At 37.5% G+C, this 21267-nt stretch overlaps 1 protein-coding gene across 4 annotated transcripts in view; it reads right to left on the bottom strand.

The window, feature by feature from the left end:
* FANCC (Fanconi anemia complementation group C) overlaps window positions 1-21267 on the bottom strand; it is a 258726-nt gene that overhangs the window by 50091 nt on the left and 187368 nt on the right. For all 4 annotated transcript variants that reach the window (XM_021064601.1, XM_021064599.1, XM_021064600.1 and 1 more), the window contains one exon: window positions 7464-7628. In XM_021064601.1, coding sequence (XP_020920260.1) covers window positions 7464-7628 — 165 coding nt within the window. The remainder of the gene's footprint in view (window positions 1-7463; window positions 7629-21267) is intronic.

Here is a 21267-nt window from a genome sequence, read left to right as displayed (position 1 = left end):
CAACTAGGAATGGAGAGGCACTTTCTCAAATTGATAAAGAGTAGTTACAAAAATCCTACATCTTATATCATACTTAATGGTAGGAAACTCGAAGCTTGCCCACTAAGATCAGGTATAAGGCAAGATGTTCCCCTGCACCATTCTTTTTCAACTTCATACTAGAAATTCTAGCTGATGCAGTAAGAACAGAAAAGGAAATAAAGGCTATACAGATTGGGAAGAAAGAAACTGCCTTGTCCATAGATGAAATATTTGTGTAGAAAATCCAAAATAATTGACAAAAAACTGGAATTAATATGCAATTCTAGCAAAGTTGTAGGATACGAGTTAAAATACAAAAGCCAATTACCTTCCTATATACCAGCAGTGAATAAGAAAAGTTTGAAATTAAAGATATCATTTACATTAGTAATTTCCAGATTAAATCATTATGTATAAATCCTACAGAATATGTACAAGATCTATATTAGAAAAATAGCAAAACTCTGATGAACGAAAATCAAAGAACTAAATAAATGGACGACATTTATGTACAGGAAGACTCAACTTCGTCAAGATATCAGTTTTTCCCAACTTGATCTATAGATACAATGCAATCTCAATGAAAATCCTAACAAAGTTACTTTGTGGCTATCAATAAACTGATTCTAAAGTTTATACAGAGAGGCAAAAGACTCAGAACAGTCAAAATGATAATGAAGGAGAAGCACAAAGTTTGAGTACTCACACTACCCAACTTCAAGATTTCCTACAAAGCTACAGTAATCAAGACAGTGTGGTATTGAAGTTCCCTGGTGGCCTAGCAGTTAAGGATCTGGTGTTTTCACTGCTGTGGGGCAGGTTTGATCTCTGGCCCAGGAACTTCCACATGCCATGGGTGTGGCCAAAAAAAGGCAAGGTGATGTTGATAAAAAGAGCAATGAAATAGACCAGAAATAGACCTAAATAGAGTCAACTGATTTTTGATAAAGGAGCAAAGGTAATACAGTGGAGTAAAAACTGTCTTGTCAACACATGGTGCTAGAATAAGAAGACATCCTACATGCAAAAACAAATGCAAATGAAAAAACAAACAAATAAAAAACCAAATGCAAAAACAAACATCAATAACAAAACAATTCTAGGCACAGAACTTATATCTTTTATAAATATTACCTCAAAATGGAAACTAAACATAGGAGAAAACCTAAAATGATTGTAAGTTTGGTGATGTCTTTTTAGAGAAAAAACCCAAAGACACAATCTGTGAGAGGAAGAATTGATAAGCTAAACTAGAGAGAGAGAGAACCAATAAATTTATAAACAAAAGAGGTGATATTACAACTGACACTACCCAAATACAAATGATCATAAGAGACTACTAACAAACATTATATATCAACAAATTAAACAACCTAGAAGAAATGGATAAATTTCTAGAAACCTAAAACTTATCAACACTGAATCATGAAGAAATAGAAAATCTGAACAACCAACTACCAACAAGGTGATTGAGACAATAATAAAAAATTGTCAATAGAAAAAAGTCCAGCCAAATGGCTTCACTGGTGAATTCTACCAAACATTTAAAGAATTAATACCAATCTTCTTCAAAGTATTCCAAAACACAGAAGAGAAGGGGACACTTCCAAACTCATTTTATGCGGGCAGCACTACTCAGATACCAAAACCAGACAAGGACATCACAAGGACAGATAATTACAGGCCAATATCCGATCAATAGTGATGCACAAATCCTCAACAAAATATTAGCAAACCAAATTCAACAATACATTAAAAAGATCACACACCATAACTGATACTGTGATTTACAATAAGAAATATATATTTGACCTTCAACCCATTCCTGGCACAGAGTTCCTAAAATCCTTGGGATTTCCTAAGTGAAGAGAAGTATCAAGATATCTCTTGCTGTGATAGTGAGATGACTTTTGGACTTCACCTAAGGATGGGGACTGGTTGCCAAGAGAACAAACCATGTGACTAAAGGGCTGGAATTTTCAGTCTCACCCCAAGGACCTCCAAGGAGAGAAAAATATGGAGGTCGAATCACTTGCCAACAGCCAATGGTTTAATCAATCATGCCTATGAATGAAGGCTCCCTTAAAATCCAAAGTTTGGTGTCTGGAGAGCTTCTGGGTTGGTAAATATGTGGAAATCAGGGGAGAGTGGTATGCCTGCAGAGAGCAAGAAAGCTCTGCACCCTTTTCTCATACCTTGCGCTATGCATCTCTACCATATGGCTCTTCCTGAATTATATCTTTTTATAATAAACCAGTAGTCTACTAAGTAAAATGGTTCTCTGCATTTCTGTAAACCATTCTAGCAAATTAAATCAAACCCAAGGAGGGAGTTGTGGGAACCTCCAATTTATCAGTTAGAAGCATAGGCAACAACCTGGGCTTGTAAATGCATCTGAAGTAGAAGGTAGTCTTGTACAACTGAGCCCTTTTCTTGTGCAATCCAGTGCTATCTTTGATAATAACAGAATTGAATTGAATTCTCAAACAACCTGCTAGTGTCAGAGAACTGGTCATTGCTGTGGAGAAATACCCCCCCCCCCAAGTACACACACAATGGATGTCCTAGCCAGAGCAATTAAGCAAGAAAGAGAAATAAATAAGGCATTCAAATCTGAAAGTAGGAAGTAAAACTGCCTCTATTTGCACATGACAAGAGAAACACACACACACACACACACACACACACAAACATACACATACACACCCTAAATAGTTCACCAGAAAACTGTTACAACTAATAAACAAATTCAGCAAAGTTGTAGGATACAAAATCAATATGAAAATCAATTTTGCATTTCTATACATTAACAATAAACTACCTAAAAAAGAAATTAAGAAAACAATGACATTTATAATTGCATCAAAAAGTATAAAATACCTAGGAACAAATTTAACCAACGAGGCTAAGGATCTTTTCACTGACGACCATGACTTTGAGGAAAGAAACTGAAGGCAACACAAATAAATGGAAATGTATCCTGTCCTCACAGATGAGAAGAATTAATATTGTTAAGATGTCCATACTACTCAAAGCAATCTACAGATTCAATGCAACCCCTATCAAAATTCTAAAGTTATTTTTCACAAAACAGAAAAAACAATCCTAAAATGTGTATGGAACCACAGTCCCAATTAACCAAAGCAATCTTGAGAAAAAACAGGCTGAAGGCATCATAATCTGATTTCAAACTATATTATAAAGCTATGGTAATCAAAACACCATGGCATTGGTATATAAAAACATATAGATCAGAACAGAATAGCAAGCCCAGAAATAAACCCACCCATATATGGATCAACTAAGCTACAACAAAGGGGTCAAGTATATAAAATGCTTCAATAAGTGATACTGGGAAAACTGAACAGCCACATGCAAAAATTGAAACTTGACTCCTATCTTAAGCCAAACACAAAAATCAACTCAAAATGGGTTATGGAATTGAATGTTAAGACCCAAAACATAAAAATCCTAGAGGAAAATATAGGGGACAAGAATGACATTAGTCTTGGCAATGATTTTTTTGATTTGACACCAAAAGCAAAGGCAACAAAGGCAAAAATAAATAAGTGGGACTATATCAAACTAAAAAGCTTTCTACTGCAAAAAGCTTCTACACAGTCAACCACATGAAAAGGTACTTAGAATGGGAGAAAATATTTGCAAATCATATGTCCGATAAGGGGTTAACATCTAAAACATATAAATAACTCCTAACTCAATAGAAAAAAAATCTGATTAGAAAATGGGCAGAGCATCTGAAATAAACATTTTTCCCAAGAAGATATGCAAATACCCAACAGGTGCATGAAAAAGCACTCAATATCACTAACCAATCACCAGGGAAATGCAAATTAAAATCACACTTATTAGAATGGTTATCATGAAAAAGACAAAACAAGTGTTGGTGAGAATGCGGAGAAAAGGGAACCCTTGTGCACAATTGGTGGGAGTGCAAACTGGTGCAGCCACTACTGAAAACAGTACAGAGGCTACTCAAAAAATTAAAATTAAAACCACCACAGGATCCAGCAATCCCACTTCTGGGTATATATCCAAAGGAATGGAAAACAGCATATCAGAAAGATATCTACACTCATATTTATTGCAGTATATTCACCATAGCCAAGATATGAAAACAACCTAACTGTCCATCAACAGATGAATGAGCAAAGAAGACATTATACATACACACACATACACACACATACACAATGCGCTATTATTCAGTCATGAGAAAGGAAATCCTCGGTTGTGACAACAGGGAGGGAATTATATTAAGTGAAATAAACTGGAAAGAAAAACACAAATATGATATCGCTTTATGTAGAATCTAAAAAAGCTGAACTCAGAGAAACAGAGACTGGAATGATGGTTACCAGAGACTGGGGAGTAGGGGAGATGGGAGGATGTTAATCAAAAAGAAAAGTACAAACTTCTAGTTATAAGAGGAGTAAGGGCTGGGGATCTAATAATGTACAGCATGGTGATTATAGTTAATAACACCGTATTACATGTTTGAAAGTTGCTAAGAGAGGAGCTCTTAAATGCTTTCACCACAAAAACCAGAAATGGTAACCATGTGATGTGAAGGAAGTGACTACACTGCTGTGGTAGTCGTTTTGCCGTATAAAAGCATATCAAATTAACTCATGGTACATCTTAAACTTATACAGTGTTATATGTCACACATCTCAATAAAGCGAAGAAAAAAATAAACGCTAATAAAATAAATAAAAATTCTGATATTTTCTTTTGTGTCAACATGGAAACATAACAAGCAGGCCATTTTGATCTTATTTTGCAATAATATTAAAAATTTTTTAAACTTTTCTAGATTTTATCTAAATTACTATCTATATTTTAAAATTACATAAATATAACATATTTTTAGATTTATTTTAGACTTTAATATCTTATTCAAAAATAAAATTTACTTATAAAAAATGGATCATTGACTTTACAGAGGAAAATTCAAAGACTTCTCTTCTCACACTTGTTTCATTGGGAAAGGATGAAAACAAAACATCAGAGATTTCTCTGACTCAGGAGAGTGAGACGTCTACTCCAAAGCAATGGGCTAAACTGTGAAGGAAAAACAAATGTGAGGAGAGTGTTTTCTCCCTTGGCTTTACTCAGGTTAATAATTGACCTAATTGTGTCTTACTTAATAAAAAGATGTTTTAAGATATTATCATAGTGCTAATTAATTGCAGCATCAACGTGAGATCATTTGTTCAGTCTAAACAAAAAGGAACTAAATAATTCAAATAAGTATGTGATAAATTAGCATTTCATGAACAGAACTGTACTTCTGCCTTAAAATTGAATCTCTAGATGTGGCTGGACTAGCTGTGTTGCTTGTATTCATCTGGTATCAGCACCAATGAAGGACAGGAGTTCTTTTCAGTGAACTTGGCAATACACACATGTATTTCTGTACACGTGTGTAACAGGGCTGAATAACAATTTTGAATCTCCCAGTTTTCCTGGAGCAACTGCGTTGACATTTGCACTTGTGGTGCAAAAGCAATAATGAGTAAACTGTGGTGCCTAGCACACATCGCAGCAGGGGCAGCAGTCACTGTGTTCTTTACCACTACATATGCACGGTGAAAACACTGCCAGTTTCACATAAAAATGCATTGATGAAAAATATTAATATAAAATATTAATTTTATTAACTTTTACTCTCGAGGATACTTTCAAATAAAAAAGAATCCCTGTGTCACGTAAAGGAAAGTATGCATAAAGCATTTCTGCTACAAACCAAAAAAACAATGATTGTTTAGAGAAAAAGCACTTGTGCAACTTGCTGAGCTGCAAGACCAACTAGCTACTTTTTTCCCCCCTCTTAGAAATTTACTTGAAAAAATGACTGGCAGACAAACAATGGTTATTCAGGCTTGAGCATCTGGTATATACTCTCTCAAAAATTAGTGAAGTGACCCTAGCACCTCAAGGAAAACAACTTGACAATATTTGTAACCAACAGTAAATGTGAGTTTTAAAGCAGAAATGAAACACTTTGAAATCTGTTTTCAGTAATGTGAGTTTTATGGCTTCCCAACACTTAAAGACATTTCTAATGAGATTGGTGATGGATGAATGCAAATTTTTATAATATCAAATGAAATATGCAAATGTTTGGAAGATCTGCATAACTTAATGAACCAATATTTTCCAAATAAATTATGCATGAAGCTACAAAATAAGATCCATTAAAAGTGCAAGATAGACCAATGGGTTTTAATGTAATAGTATGAAAAGCTCACTGATACAATTTCAGACTTCACAATGCAACTAACCTTTAAAAACCACCACTTTAAATTTTTGCTGAGGTGTCTACATAGAATATCCACAATGATCTGAGATGGCTATTAAAATAGTCCTTGCTTTTCCAAGTACATTTCTATGTGAGGCTGGATTTTCTTAATATCTCAACAAAAACAACATATTGCACCAGACTGAATACAGAAACATGCATGAGAACTCAGCTGTTGTCTTCTAGGTCAGACAACAAAGAGATGAACGTGAAAACAAATATCAAAAAAGTAAAACAAGCAAAAATGTGAAAACAATACTACTCTTGGAAAAGGTCATTGTTTTTCATTAAAAAATATGCTATTCGTATTAGCATATAATCAATTTATTATTATTTTTGAATCAAGTGACAAATATTTTTAAAACTTTGGTTTAAATTTCAAATATAGTACATACTGATAGAACTCACCCTTTTTAAAAAGTTCATTGAAGAGTAGTTTCAGTCGTGGCTCAGCGGTTAACGAATCTGACTAAGAACCATGAGGGTGAGGGTTCCATCCCTGGCCTTGCTCAGGGGGTTAAGGATCTGGCGTTGCCGTGAGCTGTGGTGTAGGTTGCAGATGTGGCTTGGATCCCGTGTTGCTGGGGCTCTGGTGTAGGCCGGTGGCTACAGCTCCGATTGGACCCCTAGCCTGGGAACCTCCATATGCCCCAGAAGCAGCCCAAGAAATGGCAAAAGGACAAAAAATAAATAAAATAAAATAAAATAAAAAAGTTCATTGAGATCCTCAATAATTTTTTTTTTTTTTTCTTTTTAGGGCCGCACCTGCGGCATATGGAGGTTCCCAGGCTAGGGGTCGAATCGGAGCTACGGCTGCACACCAGAGTCACAGCAACACAGGATCCGAGGTGCATCTATGACCTACATCACAGCTCATGGCAATGCCAGATCCTTAACCCACTGAGCAAGGCCAGGGATTGAACCCGAAATCTCATGGGTCCTAGTCAGATTCATTTCCACTGTGCCATGATGGGAACTCCGAGATCCTCAAAAAATTTTTAAAATGTAAAGTGGTATTGAAACTAAAACATTTGCAAACTGCATTTCCAACATACAGAATAAAGTACTGCCCAAGGAAAAACAAAATTGGATGATAAGGTAAATGGTCATCACTTACAGCAAAAAGGCCTCATTTACAGCATCAAAGAACTCAGGACAGAGCACTTCTTGAGGTTCATGTCCATGGTAGGTGAGTAGAGCCTCCACCAGTGGTTCGAATTCAGGCAGAGTAACAAGTGGGACACAGACTCGTGACAGAGACGTTATTCGTTCAGGAGCCATTCTATGGAATCAATAAAATGAGAATTAATGACCTAAATCTTAGAGCCACATGTAGTTCAAGGCACAGAAAATCTTCATGCTGAAAAGCTTCATGACAGGTCATTTGCTTTACCTGAACACACTTCTCTTACACAGTTCTCGAGGAAGAAACCTTATAGCTGCAATTCCCATTTTAATATTACCTACTGTCAGGACTGTGGCTTAACTATCTACAGGTCCCTCCAGCTTACCCTTGCCCCAAAGAGAATCTCAATTCCTTCCCCAGATGTTCTCTTCCCTAGGGCTCCCTGTCTCATCTGCTCAAGCCCAAATCCTTGAAGCCCATCCCAGGTGCCTCCTTTTCTCTCCTGTCCCTCATCTGCCAGCAGCTAACACCATCAATTCATCTGACTACTTCTCTATACATCCATCACTACCCACTAATCCACCATAACCTCCAGCCTGGGTTACTGCAGGAGCCTCTTAACTTTCTCCCTGTTTCTGACCTCACCCCCACTGTTTATCATCAGAATAGTTCCAGCAACCCTTTAAAACTTCATATCGCGTCCCTTGTCTGCTCAAAGCTTTGTAATGATTTCCCACCTCACAGAGAGAACACGTCAAATCTTAAATTAGTCGCCCAGGACTTCCAGGTGGGCCCTCTCCTGTTCCTCTGGCTTCATCTCCTTCCACTCTTACCCTGCTCTGGCCTTACTGGCCTCCAACTACTCCAAATAAGGTCCTATTGTTGTTCTGTCTGGGACACATGGTTAACTCCTTCACGTCCTATAGGTCTCAACTCAAATGGTGCTTTACGTGAGGGAGTTCCTTGACCACACACCCACATACACACGTACTGACCAATACGGTAGCAATCAGTCACACACAACAATTTAAACTGGAATGAAATGAAATTTAAATTCCGTTCCTCAGTTGCTCCAGGCACACAGCAAGAGTTCCAACAGCTACATGAGGCTAGCGACTTAATGTACTGGACAGTACAAATTCACAGGACTTGTCCATGACTGCAAAAATTTCCACTGGACAGCAGAGCTGAATGTAGCAAATGTCCTGGAATCTCACTGTTCTTATCTCTTACCCTGTTTTACCTTTCTTCAGAGTAATTTTCATCACCTGATGTATTTGCTTATTTTTTGTTCATGGTCTTTTTCTTCCTGCTAGCATATCAGCTCTATAAGGGCTGGCACTTTTTCCTGTTCTGCTCACTCTCCCATTCCTAGTACATAGGAACAACTCCTTACTTATAGCTCAAGAAACAGATATTAAATGAATAAATGGGAGTTCCCATAGTGGCGTAGCAGAAACAAATCTGACTAGGAACCATGAGGTTGCAGGTTTGATCCCTGGCCTCACTTAGGGGGTTAAGGATCCAGTGTTGCAGTGAGCTGTGGGTAGGTCGCAGGCGTGGCTTGGATCTGGCGTTGCTGTGGCTGTGGTGTAGGCTGGTGGCTATAGCTCCGATTAGACCCCTAGCCTGGGGACCTCCATATGCCACGGGTATGGCCCTAAAAAGACAAATAAAGATAAAAAAAAAAAAAAAAGAAGAAATGAATGACTAGAGATCAAGAAAATGAAAGTTTGGGGTGTACGCTATTAAATCTTTCTCCAGGTATTTTCACATATAATCATCAATCTAGAAATGTAGTCTTTTTTTTTTTTTTTTGTGAAACAAAATGAAACCACAATACAGAACACAGAGCTGTCACTCATTTTTTAAAAAATGTGCTGCCTGTAACAACATCTCCATTTATACGATTTAGGCTGTATTTAGTTTTTCACTATTAAATACCATAGCAGTGGTATCTTTGTACCTGTTTGTGCCCCAATGTGAATATATGCAGGTTGAATTGCTTTCCAAAAGATTACTAGCTTATTTTTCTACTCCTGCCAGTGATATTATTCTATTTTGTGTCTTACTAATCTGGACAAAATTATCTCACTGCTTTCATTTGCATTTTCCTGACATCCTCTAAGAGTGAATATTTATGTTTGCTACCCACTTATATTTCCTCTTCAGTGAATTTGATTTTAAATTGATGTGTATGTGTCCTATTCATTCATTTAATAAATATTTTTGAACCCTTACTATATAGTCAAGGCTGTTGGCAGGGATAGAGATAAAAAAGCCAAGACAAGGCTTAGGAATGGCAGAAGAAAATGTCAAAGATATCCAGTGCCAGGCTGAAAGAACACTGAGGGGTAAAGGAGGGCAGGAATTTACCAAGGGAGGCATTTGAACAGAGATCTAAAGGAAGGGTATGAACAAACCACATAGGTATCTGGGAGAAAAATGTCACACAGGCAGATGCAAAGCAAAGGCAGAGACCTGGAGTATCCCAGTATAAGATGAGGCTGAGGTGGCAAGACCACAGTGAATGTGGGATGGGAGGCGGAAGTCACACTTTGGAAGACCGTTGTAAGGACCTGGGATATCCCCCATCCCCCTTTTTAAACATATTATTTATTTTTATCAAACATATAGATACAACCACCTTAAACAGACAAATAGCTCTTCAAAGTTCACGAAAAACGGTAGCTTTTGAAAGGATTCCCACTCCCGTTTTCTGAGCTCAGAGTCAACCACTTTCAAGCCTAACTCATTCTTGCGATATCAGCACGTTGTTTTCCCTTGGTTTAATGACTATTATTTGGCTCACCGATCCCCCTCCCCCGCCTTTTTTGGACTATTAGTGTAACCCCAAACTCCCACCCAAGTATGTAACCTCCTTGCAATATATTCAAATATATCTGCTAGTCTATCATTTTCACCTTTGTAAAGAAATTTCTCCTAGAACCTTCTGACCTGTTCTAATCTTTTTACAAGGGACTAGCCAAGGGGCTGCTATACTGCAATAGTCTAACAAGTATCTTGTTGGCTGCCAGGTACCCTGCTACTCCTTGAATCTGCCCCCCAAGTAACCCTTAGGTTTTGCAGTAATCTCTCTTACAAACCTTTTGGGCTGTGGTATTTGCCTTAAAAAAAAAGAAAAAAATTCCACTACTGGAGTTCCTGTCGTGGCTCAGTGGTAATGAACCTGACAAGTATCCCTGAGGACTTGGGATCGATCCCTGGCCTCAGTCAGTGAGTTAAGGATCAGGTGTTGCCCTGAGCTGTGGTGTAGGTCACAGATGCGGCTTGGATGTTGCTGTGGCTGTGGTGTAGGCCAGCAGCTGCAGCTCAGATTCAACCCCTAGCCTGGGAACTTCCATATGCCGCGGGTATGGCCCTAAAAAAGAAAAACAAAACATTCCACTGCAAACCATTTTAAGTCTTTCTCATAGTTTGCTGGTCATCAAAAGCCCTTCTTCCTTTACAGCATTATAGATTTACTTGTTAAAAATGCCCCTGTCACTTCTAAAATCTGAGAGTATAAAGGGAATGCGAGGACATGCGGGTGCTTAGCCCATTACCTGATTTAGTTTTTTACATTGCATTTTCATCTGACTCTCCCAGTTACAGAGTTGCTTATGAGAGTTGCTATTCCTCGTAAGTCTTGCGCTTTAATCTTCAGGATCCATCCAAGTTCTCTGCAACAGGGCCATTCAAAGTACGGTCCTTAGAATCAGTAGCATCAGCATCCTCGGGAGTGAGGCCAAGGAAATTGTTTACATTTTTCCCAGAGGATTCTTAGGCACACTAAAGTTGGAGAAATACTGCTCTTCACTTTAACAGCAGTCCTCAGAACTAGATATCCAGCTCTAGTGATAGTCTGAATACCTTATGGAAACATGACAGAATTGTATTTAAGGTTTACATTTTTATTGATTAATTCCTATAAATCATTAATTTAGTTGTATTATTTTCTTGATAATCAATGGTGAAGTTCTCCTAAGTTCTAAATGAACTACACAATGACTTCGTTTATGTATGAAGAGCTTGTCTTTCCCTTTCAAAGATGCACCCTTTCTAAAGCTTGTTTCTTATTCTTTACCGCTTCCCTAAGTGATTGAGGTCTTCTCAGACAGCATTTATTTTCCACAGGGCTCTAACATCTCTCTCTGACTCACCATCCAGGTAGTTTTAGACCTAAAGTTAACTCATATATCTTTGAGTCCATCATCTAAGTTGTTAACGAAAAGACATATTTAGCTTGAGTTGTAAAATATCTTAAATTTTTGGAATATACAAGCCAAGTGGGTAGGACAGGAAAGGGAAAAGTTGTGTTTGCATCTGATATAGAATGTTTTTGTATGTTTTGCACAGAATCTAGCAGAATATTTTGCATAGAGCAAGGGCTCTATGAAGGTTTGCCAAACCGAAAAATATGCCTAAGAATTGCATGCACTCATACTAAATCCAGAACTCTGAAATACAAGGGGAAGGAGATGGCGATCTTGCCCTCCATTGCTTTAACTCACCAGTCCTCCTCTCTAAAGGACCTGTAAGGGTAACTTTTCTCATTATGGTAAAAGAGAGGAGAAGAGTCAGAGACTATCACTGGTGACTGGGTGGGTGGAAAAGATGACCTTAGCACCAAAGGCATTTATCAAGCACTGAAGCTTATGGGCTGCGTGCACATTGTATCTCCCAATTAGGCTGAAAAAAATCCAGGATAATTATCCTGCAAAATCCTCGAGTTTCATGAAAATTGAGGTAGCTCTTGGTTCTACCAAAGTGCAGGCAGACCAAATGATAATCCTCTGAAAGGCTTCAAAGTGCTCGCAGTTTCCCTCTTTTGGCCAAAGCTTGCCAGAATGTGCAGATTCAACTTCAACTGGAGTTATGCAATATTTTCCAGACTGGATTACACTAAGCATTAGGTGTTGACTGATTGCCAGAGCAGCACTTGCAAATGATTTTTGCACAAGAATTCAACTGCAGAAGGCTCAGGGTAACGATATACTGCTGGAGACATTCTTCCCATGTGGTTGTAGTGAAGTTTCCAAACCATCTGCAGCAAACCATAGAACTACAAGATAAACTGATGATGCTCAGAAAGTCCAGAATGTTGCTCCTTCTAGACAGTTTGTAGCAAAGAGCAAGAGAGATTTTAAACATTCTGTCACTGAATTGTTGATTTTACTTGGTGGCGAGTGAAACTCTATTTAAAGCACTCTGACAAGACCATTTATCAGGCCTCTAGAAATAATGTAAAAGAAAATCAAACAGATTTTCCTGTTTTTTCCTTTTGTTCCACTAACCATTTATGTGTTCAAGTTATGAGGTTAATTTATATATTTTCTATGAGGCTTTTGAATCTTTTGAAATCAACTTTAAACATTCAAGTGGTGAAAGAAAAAAATGTAGAGACCATCTATTAAAAAAAAAAAAACCACAGAGAAAAGCAGCATAGCATTGTTTATAAGGGACTTAAGTCTGAGACTCTTTTGGCTGTTTGAACATTTGAAGTCATGCTAGCACAAGGAAAGTAATGACAAAACCCAAGTTTCATAAATAGTAGGAATAACTGGATTCAAGTGTATCAGAAAGTAGTTCGCCCACAATACTGTATTCAAAGTCAACTTTATTTTTAATTCTTAAAAATGTACAGATAACTTCGGATATATAGTAGGAAAAACTTACATATTATTATGATACATACTTTAATTATTATAATAACTTATGACAGCAACAACTACAAAGGCTCCAGCATGTTTGGCAGCTCTTGCAAATGTTACCATGATGCCATTCCACTAACTGGTTTCATGAAATCAGTTTCTACTCAAGACAAGATAACACACATGGTTGAATTTATAATTCACTAGAGAACTGTAGTCTTAGAGTTATGAGCTTCATTTAGGCTTTTAGGAACCCAGGTTCTTTTATGGATAGAGAACAGAACTTAATGGTTTTAGGTCTTAAAAGTAGGATTTTTCAAGGCTCATAAAGAGACTCAAAAAGTATGTTGGGTATCAGATTCCATTTTATTATTATTATTATTTGCTTTTTAGGGCTGTACCCGCAGCACATGGAAGTTCCCAAGCTAGGGGTTGAATTGGAGCTATAGTTGCCAGCCTATGCCACAGCCACAAGCAACACAGGATCTGAGCCATGTCGGCGACCTACACCACACCTCACAACAACACTGGATCCCCAACCCACTGAGCAAGGCCAAGGATTGAACCTACATCCACATAGATACGAGTCGGATTCATTTCTGTTGTGCCACAGCAGAAACTTCCCGGAGGCAAAGACTGATAAATTACAAGAAACACTGAACAAAGAAATAGAAGATTTAAGGATTATGCAACAGAGATGAAAAATACAATAACTGAAATAAAAAATTCAACAGAAGCAACAACAGCAGAATACAGGAGGCAGAAGAATGAATAAGCAAGGTGGAGTACAGACTAGTGGAAATCACTGATGTGGAACAGAAAAGAGAAAAAATATTGAAAATAAATAAAGACAGTCTAAGGGAACTCTGGGACAATGTTAAATGCACCAATATCTGCATTATAGGGGTGCCAGAAAGAGAAGAGAGAGAGAAAGGGCCGGAGAAAATATTTCAAGAGATAAAATATTTGAAGCTGAAAACTTCCCTAGCATGGAAAGGAATCATTCACTCAAATCCAGGAAGCACAATGAATACCATATAAAATAAACCCAAGGAGGAACACCCTGAGTCACATATTAATCAAACTGACCAACATTAAAGACAAAGAGAAAATGCTGAAAGCAGCTAGGGCAAAGACACAAATAACAAACAAGGGAACCCTGTTAAGGTTATTGGCAAATTTTTCAGCAGAAACTCTGCAGGCCAGAAGAGAGTGGCATGATATACTTAAAGTGATGAAAGGAAAAAACCTCCAACCAAGATTATTCTACCCAGCAAGGCTCTCATTCAGATTTGAAGAAGAAATCAAAAGCTTTACAGACAAGCAAAGGGTAAGAGAACTCAGCACCAATAAACCAGCTTTATAACAAATACTAAAGGAATTTCTCTAGGTGGAAAAGAAAAGGCCACAGCTAGAAACAAAAATATTACAAATGACAAGGCTCACAGGTAAGGCATACATCCAGTAAAGGTAGGAAATCATCCACACACAAATAGACTACCAAAACAGGAATTGTGAGGAGAGGAGAGTACAAATGCAGGAGATACACTTGCATTTAAGTGACCAACAACTTAAAACAATTTCATATATATATACTACTATATCAAAACTTCATCTGCATACAATGATAGTTTTATCTCTTCTCTTCCTATTTGGATGCCTTTTATTTCTTTTGTTTGTCTAATCGCTGTGGCTAGGACTTCCAAAACTCTGTTGAATAGCAGTGGTGAGAGTGGGCATCCCTGTCTTGTTCCAGATTTGAGTGAGAAGGCTTTCAGTTTTTCCCCATTGAGTATTATATTTGCTGTCGGTTTATCATAAATGGCTTTGATTATATTCAGGAATGTTCCCTCTATACCCACTTTGGTGAGGGTCTTGATCATGAATGGATGCTGGACTTTGTCAAATGCTTTTTCTGCATCTATTGAGATGATCATATGATTTTTGACTTTTTTTTTGTTAATGTGGTGTATGATGTTGATTGATTTGCGTATGTTGAACCATCCTTGTGAACCTGGGATGAACCCTACCTGGTCATGGTGTATGATCTTTTTGATATGTTGTTGGATTCGGTTGGCTAAAAATTTGCTGAGAAGTTTTGCATCTATATTCATCAATGATATTGGCTGATAGTTTTCTTTTTTGGTGGTATTGCTGTCTGGTTTTGGAATTAGGGTGATGGTGGCATCACAGAATGTCTCTGGGAGTGTTCCTTCTTCTTCAACCTTTTGAAAGAGTTTAGGGAGGATGGGCACCAGTTCCTCTTTATATGTTTGATAGAATTCACCTGTGAAGCCATCTGGTCCTGGACTTTTATTTGTAGGGAGTGTTTTTATGACATCTTCAATTTCATTTCTAGTGATCGGTCTGTTCAGTTGGTCTGTTTCTTCTTGATTCAGTTTTGGCAGGCTGTAAGATTCTAGAAAATTGTCCATTTCTTCCAGATTGTCAAATTTGTTGGCATATAGTTGTTCATAGTATTCTCTTATGGTTTTTTGTATTTCTGCTGTATCCGTTGTGATTTCTCCTTTTTCATTTATAATTTTGTTTACTTGGGTTCTTTCTTTCCTCTTTTTAGTGAGTCTGGCCAGGGGTTTGTCAATTTTGTTTACCTTTTCAAAGAACAAGCTCTTGGTCTTATTAATTTTCTCTATTGGTTTTTGAAGCTCTATTTTATTGATTTCTTCTTTGATCTTTATAATTTCCTTCCTCCTGCTGACTTTAGATCTTTTTTGTTCTTCTTTTTCTAATTTGTTCAGGTGGAGGGTTAAGTTGTCAATTTGGGATCTTTCTTCTTTTTTGAGAAAGGCCTGTATTGCTATAAATTTCCCTCTGAGCACTGCTGCACTAAAATAAACTCAAAATGGCTGAAAGACTTAAATATACGACAGGACACCATCAAACTCCTAGAAGAAAACATAGGCAAAACCCTCTCTGATATCAACATCATGAATATTTTCTCAGGTCAGTCTCCCAAAGCAATAGAGATTAGAGCAAAAATAAACCCATGGGACCTCATCAAACTGAAAAGATTTTGCACAGCAAAGGAAACCAAAAAGACAACAAAAAGACAACTTTCAGAATGGGAGAAAATAGTTTCAAATGATGCAACCGACAAGGGCTTAATCTCTAGAATATATAAGCAACTTATGCAACCCAACAGCAAAAAAGCCAATCCCCCACTGGAAAAATGGGCCAAAGACCTGAATAGACTCTTCTCCAAAGAAGATATACAGATGGCCAACAAACACATGAAAAAATGCTCAACATCGCTGATTATAAGAGAAATGCAAATCAAAACTACCATGAGATACCACCTCACACCAGTCAGAATGGCCATCATTAATAAGTCCAAAAATAACAAGTGCTGGAGCAGGGTGTGGAGAAAAGGGAACCTTCCTGCACTGCTGGTGGGAATGTAAACTGGTACAGCCACTATGGAGAACAGTTTGGAGATACCTTAGAAATCTATACATAGAACTTCCATATGACCCCACAATCCCACTCTTGGGCATCTATCAGGACAAAACTCTACTTAAAAGAGACACATGCACCTGCATGTTCATTGCAGCACTATTCATAATAGCCACGACATGGAAACAACCCAAATGTCCATCGACAGATGATTGGATTCGGAAGAGGTGGTATATATACACAATGGAATACTACTCAGCCATAAAAAAGAATGACATAATGCCATTTGCAGCAACATGGATGGAACTAGAAAATCTCATACTGAGCAAAATGAGCCAGAAAGACAAAGACAAGTACCATATGCTATCACTTATAACTGGAATCTAATATCCAGCACAAATGAACATCTCCACAGAAAAGAAAATCATGGACTTGGAAAACACACTTGTGGCTGCCTGATGGGAGAGGGAGGGAGTGGGAGGGATCGGGAGCTTGGGGTTATCAGACACAACTTAGAATAGATTTATAAGGAGATTCTGTTGAGTAGCATTGAGAACTATGTCTAGATACTCACGTTGCAACAGAACAAAGGGTGGGGGAAAAATGTAATGTATACATGTAAGGATAACTTGATCCCCTTGCTGTACAGTGGGGAAAAAAAAAATCTTCAGGGTAACTGCAAACCAGAAATCTACAACTGACAGACACACCAATAAGAAAAATAAATTCAAATACAATACTAAAGACAGTCATTAAACGACAAGAGAACAAGAGAAGAAGGGAAGAAAAAAGAGCAAAGAAAACAAATCCAGAACAGTTAATAAAATGGCAATAAGAACATACATATCAATAATTACCTTAAATGAAAATGGACTAAATGTCCCAACCAAAAGACACAGACTGGCTGAATGGATACAAAAACAAGACCCATATATATATATATATATGCTGTCTTCAAGAGACCCACTTCAGTTCTAGGGACACATGCAAATTGAAAGTGAGAGGATGGAAGAAAATATTCCATGAAAACAGGAATCAAAATAAAGCTGGAGTAGCAACATTCATATCAGACAAAATAGACCTTAAAATGAAGAATATTTTAAGAGACAAGGAAAGACATTACCTAATGATCAAAGGATCAATCCAAGAAAAAGATATAACATTGTTAAATATTTATGCACCCAACATAGGATCACCACAATATATAAGGCAACCGTTAACAATCTTAAAAGGAGAAATCAACAATAACACAATAATGCTGGGGGACTTTAACACCCCACTTACAGCAACGGACAGATCATCCAGACAGAAAATCAACAAGGAAACACAGGCCTTAAATGACACATTGGATGAGATGATATTTACGGAACTTTCCATCCAAAAGCAGCAGAATACACATTGTTCTCAAGTGCACATGGAATATTTTCTAAAATTGACCACATCCTGGGCCGCAAATCAATCCTTGGTAAATTTAAGAAAATTTAAATCATATCAAGCATCTTTTCTGACCACAACACTATACCATTGGCAATCAACAACAAGAAAAAAACTGCAAAAAACACAAACACATGAAGACGAAACAACATGCTACTAAACAACCAATGGATCACTGAAGAATCAAAGGGGAAATTAAAAAATACCTAAAAGCAAATGACAACAAAGACACAACAATCCAAAAACCTATGGGATGCAGCAAAAGCAGTTATAAGAGGGAAGTTTAGAGCAATCAAGCCTACCTCAGGAAACAAGAAAAAGCTCAAATAAACAACCTAACTTTACATGGAAAGCAGCTGGAGAGAGAACAGACAAGACCCAAAGTTAGCAGAAGGAAAGAACTCAAAAAGATCAGAGCAGACATATGAAACAGAAATGAAGAAAACCATAGAAAAAAATCAATGAAACTAAAAGCTGGTTCTCTGAAAAGATTAACAAAATTGATAAACCCTTAGCTGGACTCATCAAGAAAAAAAGAGAGAGGAATCAAGTCAATAAAATTAGAAATGAAAAAGGAGAAGTAACAGCAGATATCAGAGAAATACAAAGGACTTAGCTGGACTCATCAAGAAAAAAAGAGAGAGGAATCAAGTCAATAAAATTAGAAATGAAAAAGGAGAAGTAACAGCAGATATCAGAGAAATACAAAGGATCATAAGAGATTATTACAAGTCAACTATATGCCAATAAAATGGACAAATTCTTAGAAAAATACAATCTTCCAAGACTAAACCAATATGAAATAGACAAGATGAATGGACCAATCACAAGTACCGAAATTGAAACTGTGATTAAAAGACTTCCAACAAACAAAACTCCAGGACCAGATAGCTTCACAGGTGAATTCTATCAAACATTTAGAAAAGAGCTAACTAACACCTAACCCTTTGAAATTATTCCAAAAAATTACAGAGGAAGGAATACTCCCAAACTCATTCTATGAGGCCACCATCACCCTGATACCAAGAGCAGACAAAGATACAACAAAAAAAGAAAATTACAGGCCGATTTCACTGATTAACATAGATGCAAAAATCATCAACAAAATACTAGCAAGCTGAATCCAACAATACATTAAAAGGACTGTATACCATGATCAAGTGGAATTTATCCCAGAGATACAAGGAATTTTCAATATCTGCAAATAAGTGTGATACACCACACTAACAAACTGAAGAATTAAAAACCATATGATCCTCTCAATAGATGCATGCAGAAAAAGCCTTTGACAAAATACAACACCCATTTCTGATTAAAACAGACAAAAAACTCCTCCAAAAAGTGGGCACAGAGGGAACCTACCTCAACATAATAAAGGCCATATATGACAAACCCAGAGCTAACACCATTCTCAATGGTGAAAAGCTGAAAGAATTCCCACTGAGATCAGGAAGAAGACAAAGATGTCTGCTCTTGCCATTACTATTCAACATAGTTTTGGAAGTCCTAGTCTAGTCACAGCATCAGAAAAGAAAAAGAAATAAATGGAATCCAAATTGAAAAGGAAGAAGTAAAACTATCATTGTTGGCAGATGACATGACATTATATCCCTAAAATCCTAAAGACCATATCAGAAAACTTTTAGAGCTCATCAATGAATTTGGATACAAAATTAATACACAGAAATCGACGGCATTTCTATATACTAACAACGAAAGATCAGAAAGAGAAATTAGGGAAGCAATCCCGTTTACCATCACATCAAAAAGAATAAAATACACCTACCTAAAGAGACAAAAGATCTGTACTCTGAAAACTATAAGACACTGACAAAAGAAATCAAAGATGACATAAACAGATGGAAAGATATACCATGATCTTGGAATGGAAGAATAACTATATTGCCCAAGACAATCTACAGATTCAATGCAATCCCTATCAAATTACCAAGGACATTTTTGACAGAACTCGAACAAAATATTCTGACGTTTGTTTGGAAGCACAAAATACCCAGAATAGCCAGAGACATCCTAAAAAAGAAAAATGGAGCTGGAGGAATCAGGCTCCCTGGTTTCAGAGTATACTACAAAGCTACAGTCATCAAATCTATATAATACTGGCACAAAGACAAAAATATAGATCAGGAACAGGACAGAAAGCCTAGGATTAAACCCATGCACCTACAGTCAACTCATCTATGACAAAGGAGGCAAGAATATACAATGGAGAAAAGAGAGTCCCTTCAATAATTGGTGCTGGGAAAACTTGATGGCTACATGTAAAAGAATGAAATTAGAACATTTCCTAACACCATACCAAAAATAAACTCAAAATGGATTAAAGACCTAGATATAGGACCACTTACTATAAATCTCTTAGAAGAAAACATAGGCTGAGCACTCTCTGACATAAACCACAGCAACATCTTCTCAGATCCATCTCTTAGAGTATTGACAATAAAAACAAAAATAAACAAATGGGACCTAATTAAACTGAAAAGTTTTCTTTTTTTTTTTTTTTTTTGTCTTTTGTCTCTTTTGTTGTTGTTGTTGTTGTTATTGTTGCTATTTCTTGGGCCGCTCCCGCGGCATATGGAGGTTCCCAGGCTAGGGGTCCAATCGGAGATGTAGCCACCAGCCTATGCCAGAGCCACAGCAACGCGGGATCCGAGCCGCGTCTGCAACCTACACCACAGCTCACGGCAACGCCGGATTGTTAACCCACTGAGCAAGGGCAGGGATCGAACCAGCAACCTCATGGTTCCTAGTCGGATTCGTTAACCACTGCGCCACGACGGGAACTCCTGAAAAGTTTTTGCATAGCAAAGGAAACCCTAAACAAGGAGTTCCTGTAGTGGTGCAGTGGTTAACGAAACCTACTAGGAACCATGAGGTTGCGGGTTCGGTCCCTGTCCTTGCTCAGTGGGTTAACGATCTGGGTTGCCATGAGCTGTGGTGTAGGTTGCAGACGCGGCTCGGATCCCGCGTTGCTGTGGCTCTGGCATAGGCTGGTGGCTACATCTCCGATTGGACTCCTAGCCTGGGAGCCTCCATATGCTGCGGGAGCAGCCCAAGAAATAGCAAAAAGACAAAAAACAAAACAAAAAACAAACAAAAAACAAACAAACCCTAAACAAAACGAAACGAACCCACAGAATGGGAGAAAATATTTGCAAATGAAGTGACTGACAAGGGATTAATTTCCAAAATTTATAATCACCTTCTGTAGCTCAATACCAAAAAATCAAACAACCCCATTAAAACTGGGCAGAAGATCTAAACAGACAATTCTC

The sequence above is a fragment of the Sus scrofa genome, chromosome 10, assembly GCF_000003025.6.
Source record: "Sus scrofa isolate TJ Tabasco breed Duroc chromosome 10, Sscrofa11.1, whole genome shotgun sequence".
Taxonomy (NCBI): Eukaryota; Metazoa; Chordata; class Mammalia; order Artiodactyla; family Suidae; genus Sus; species Sus scrofa.
The sequence above is the reverse complement of the archived record's forward strand: the minus strand, read 5'-3'. Positions and strand labels throughout refer to the sequence as shown.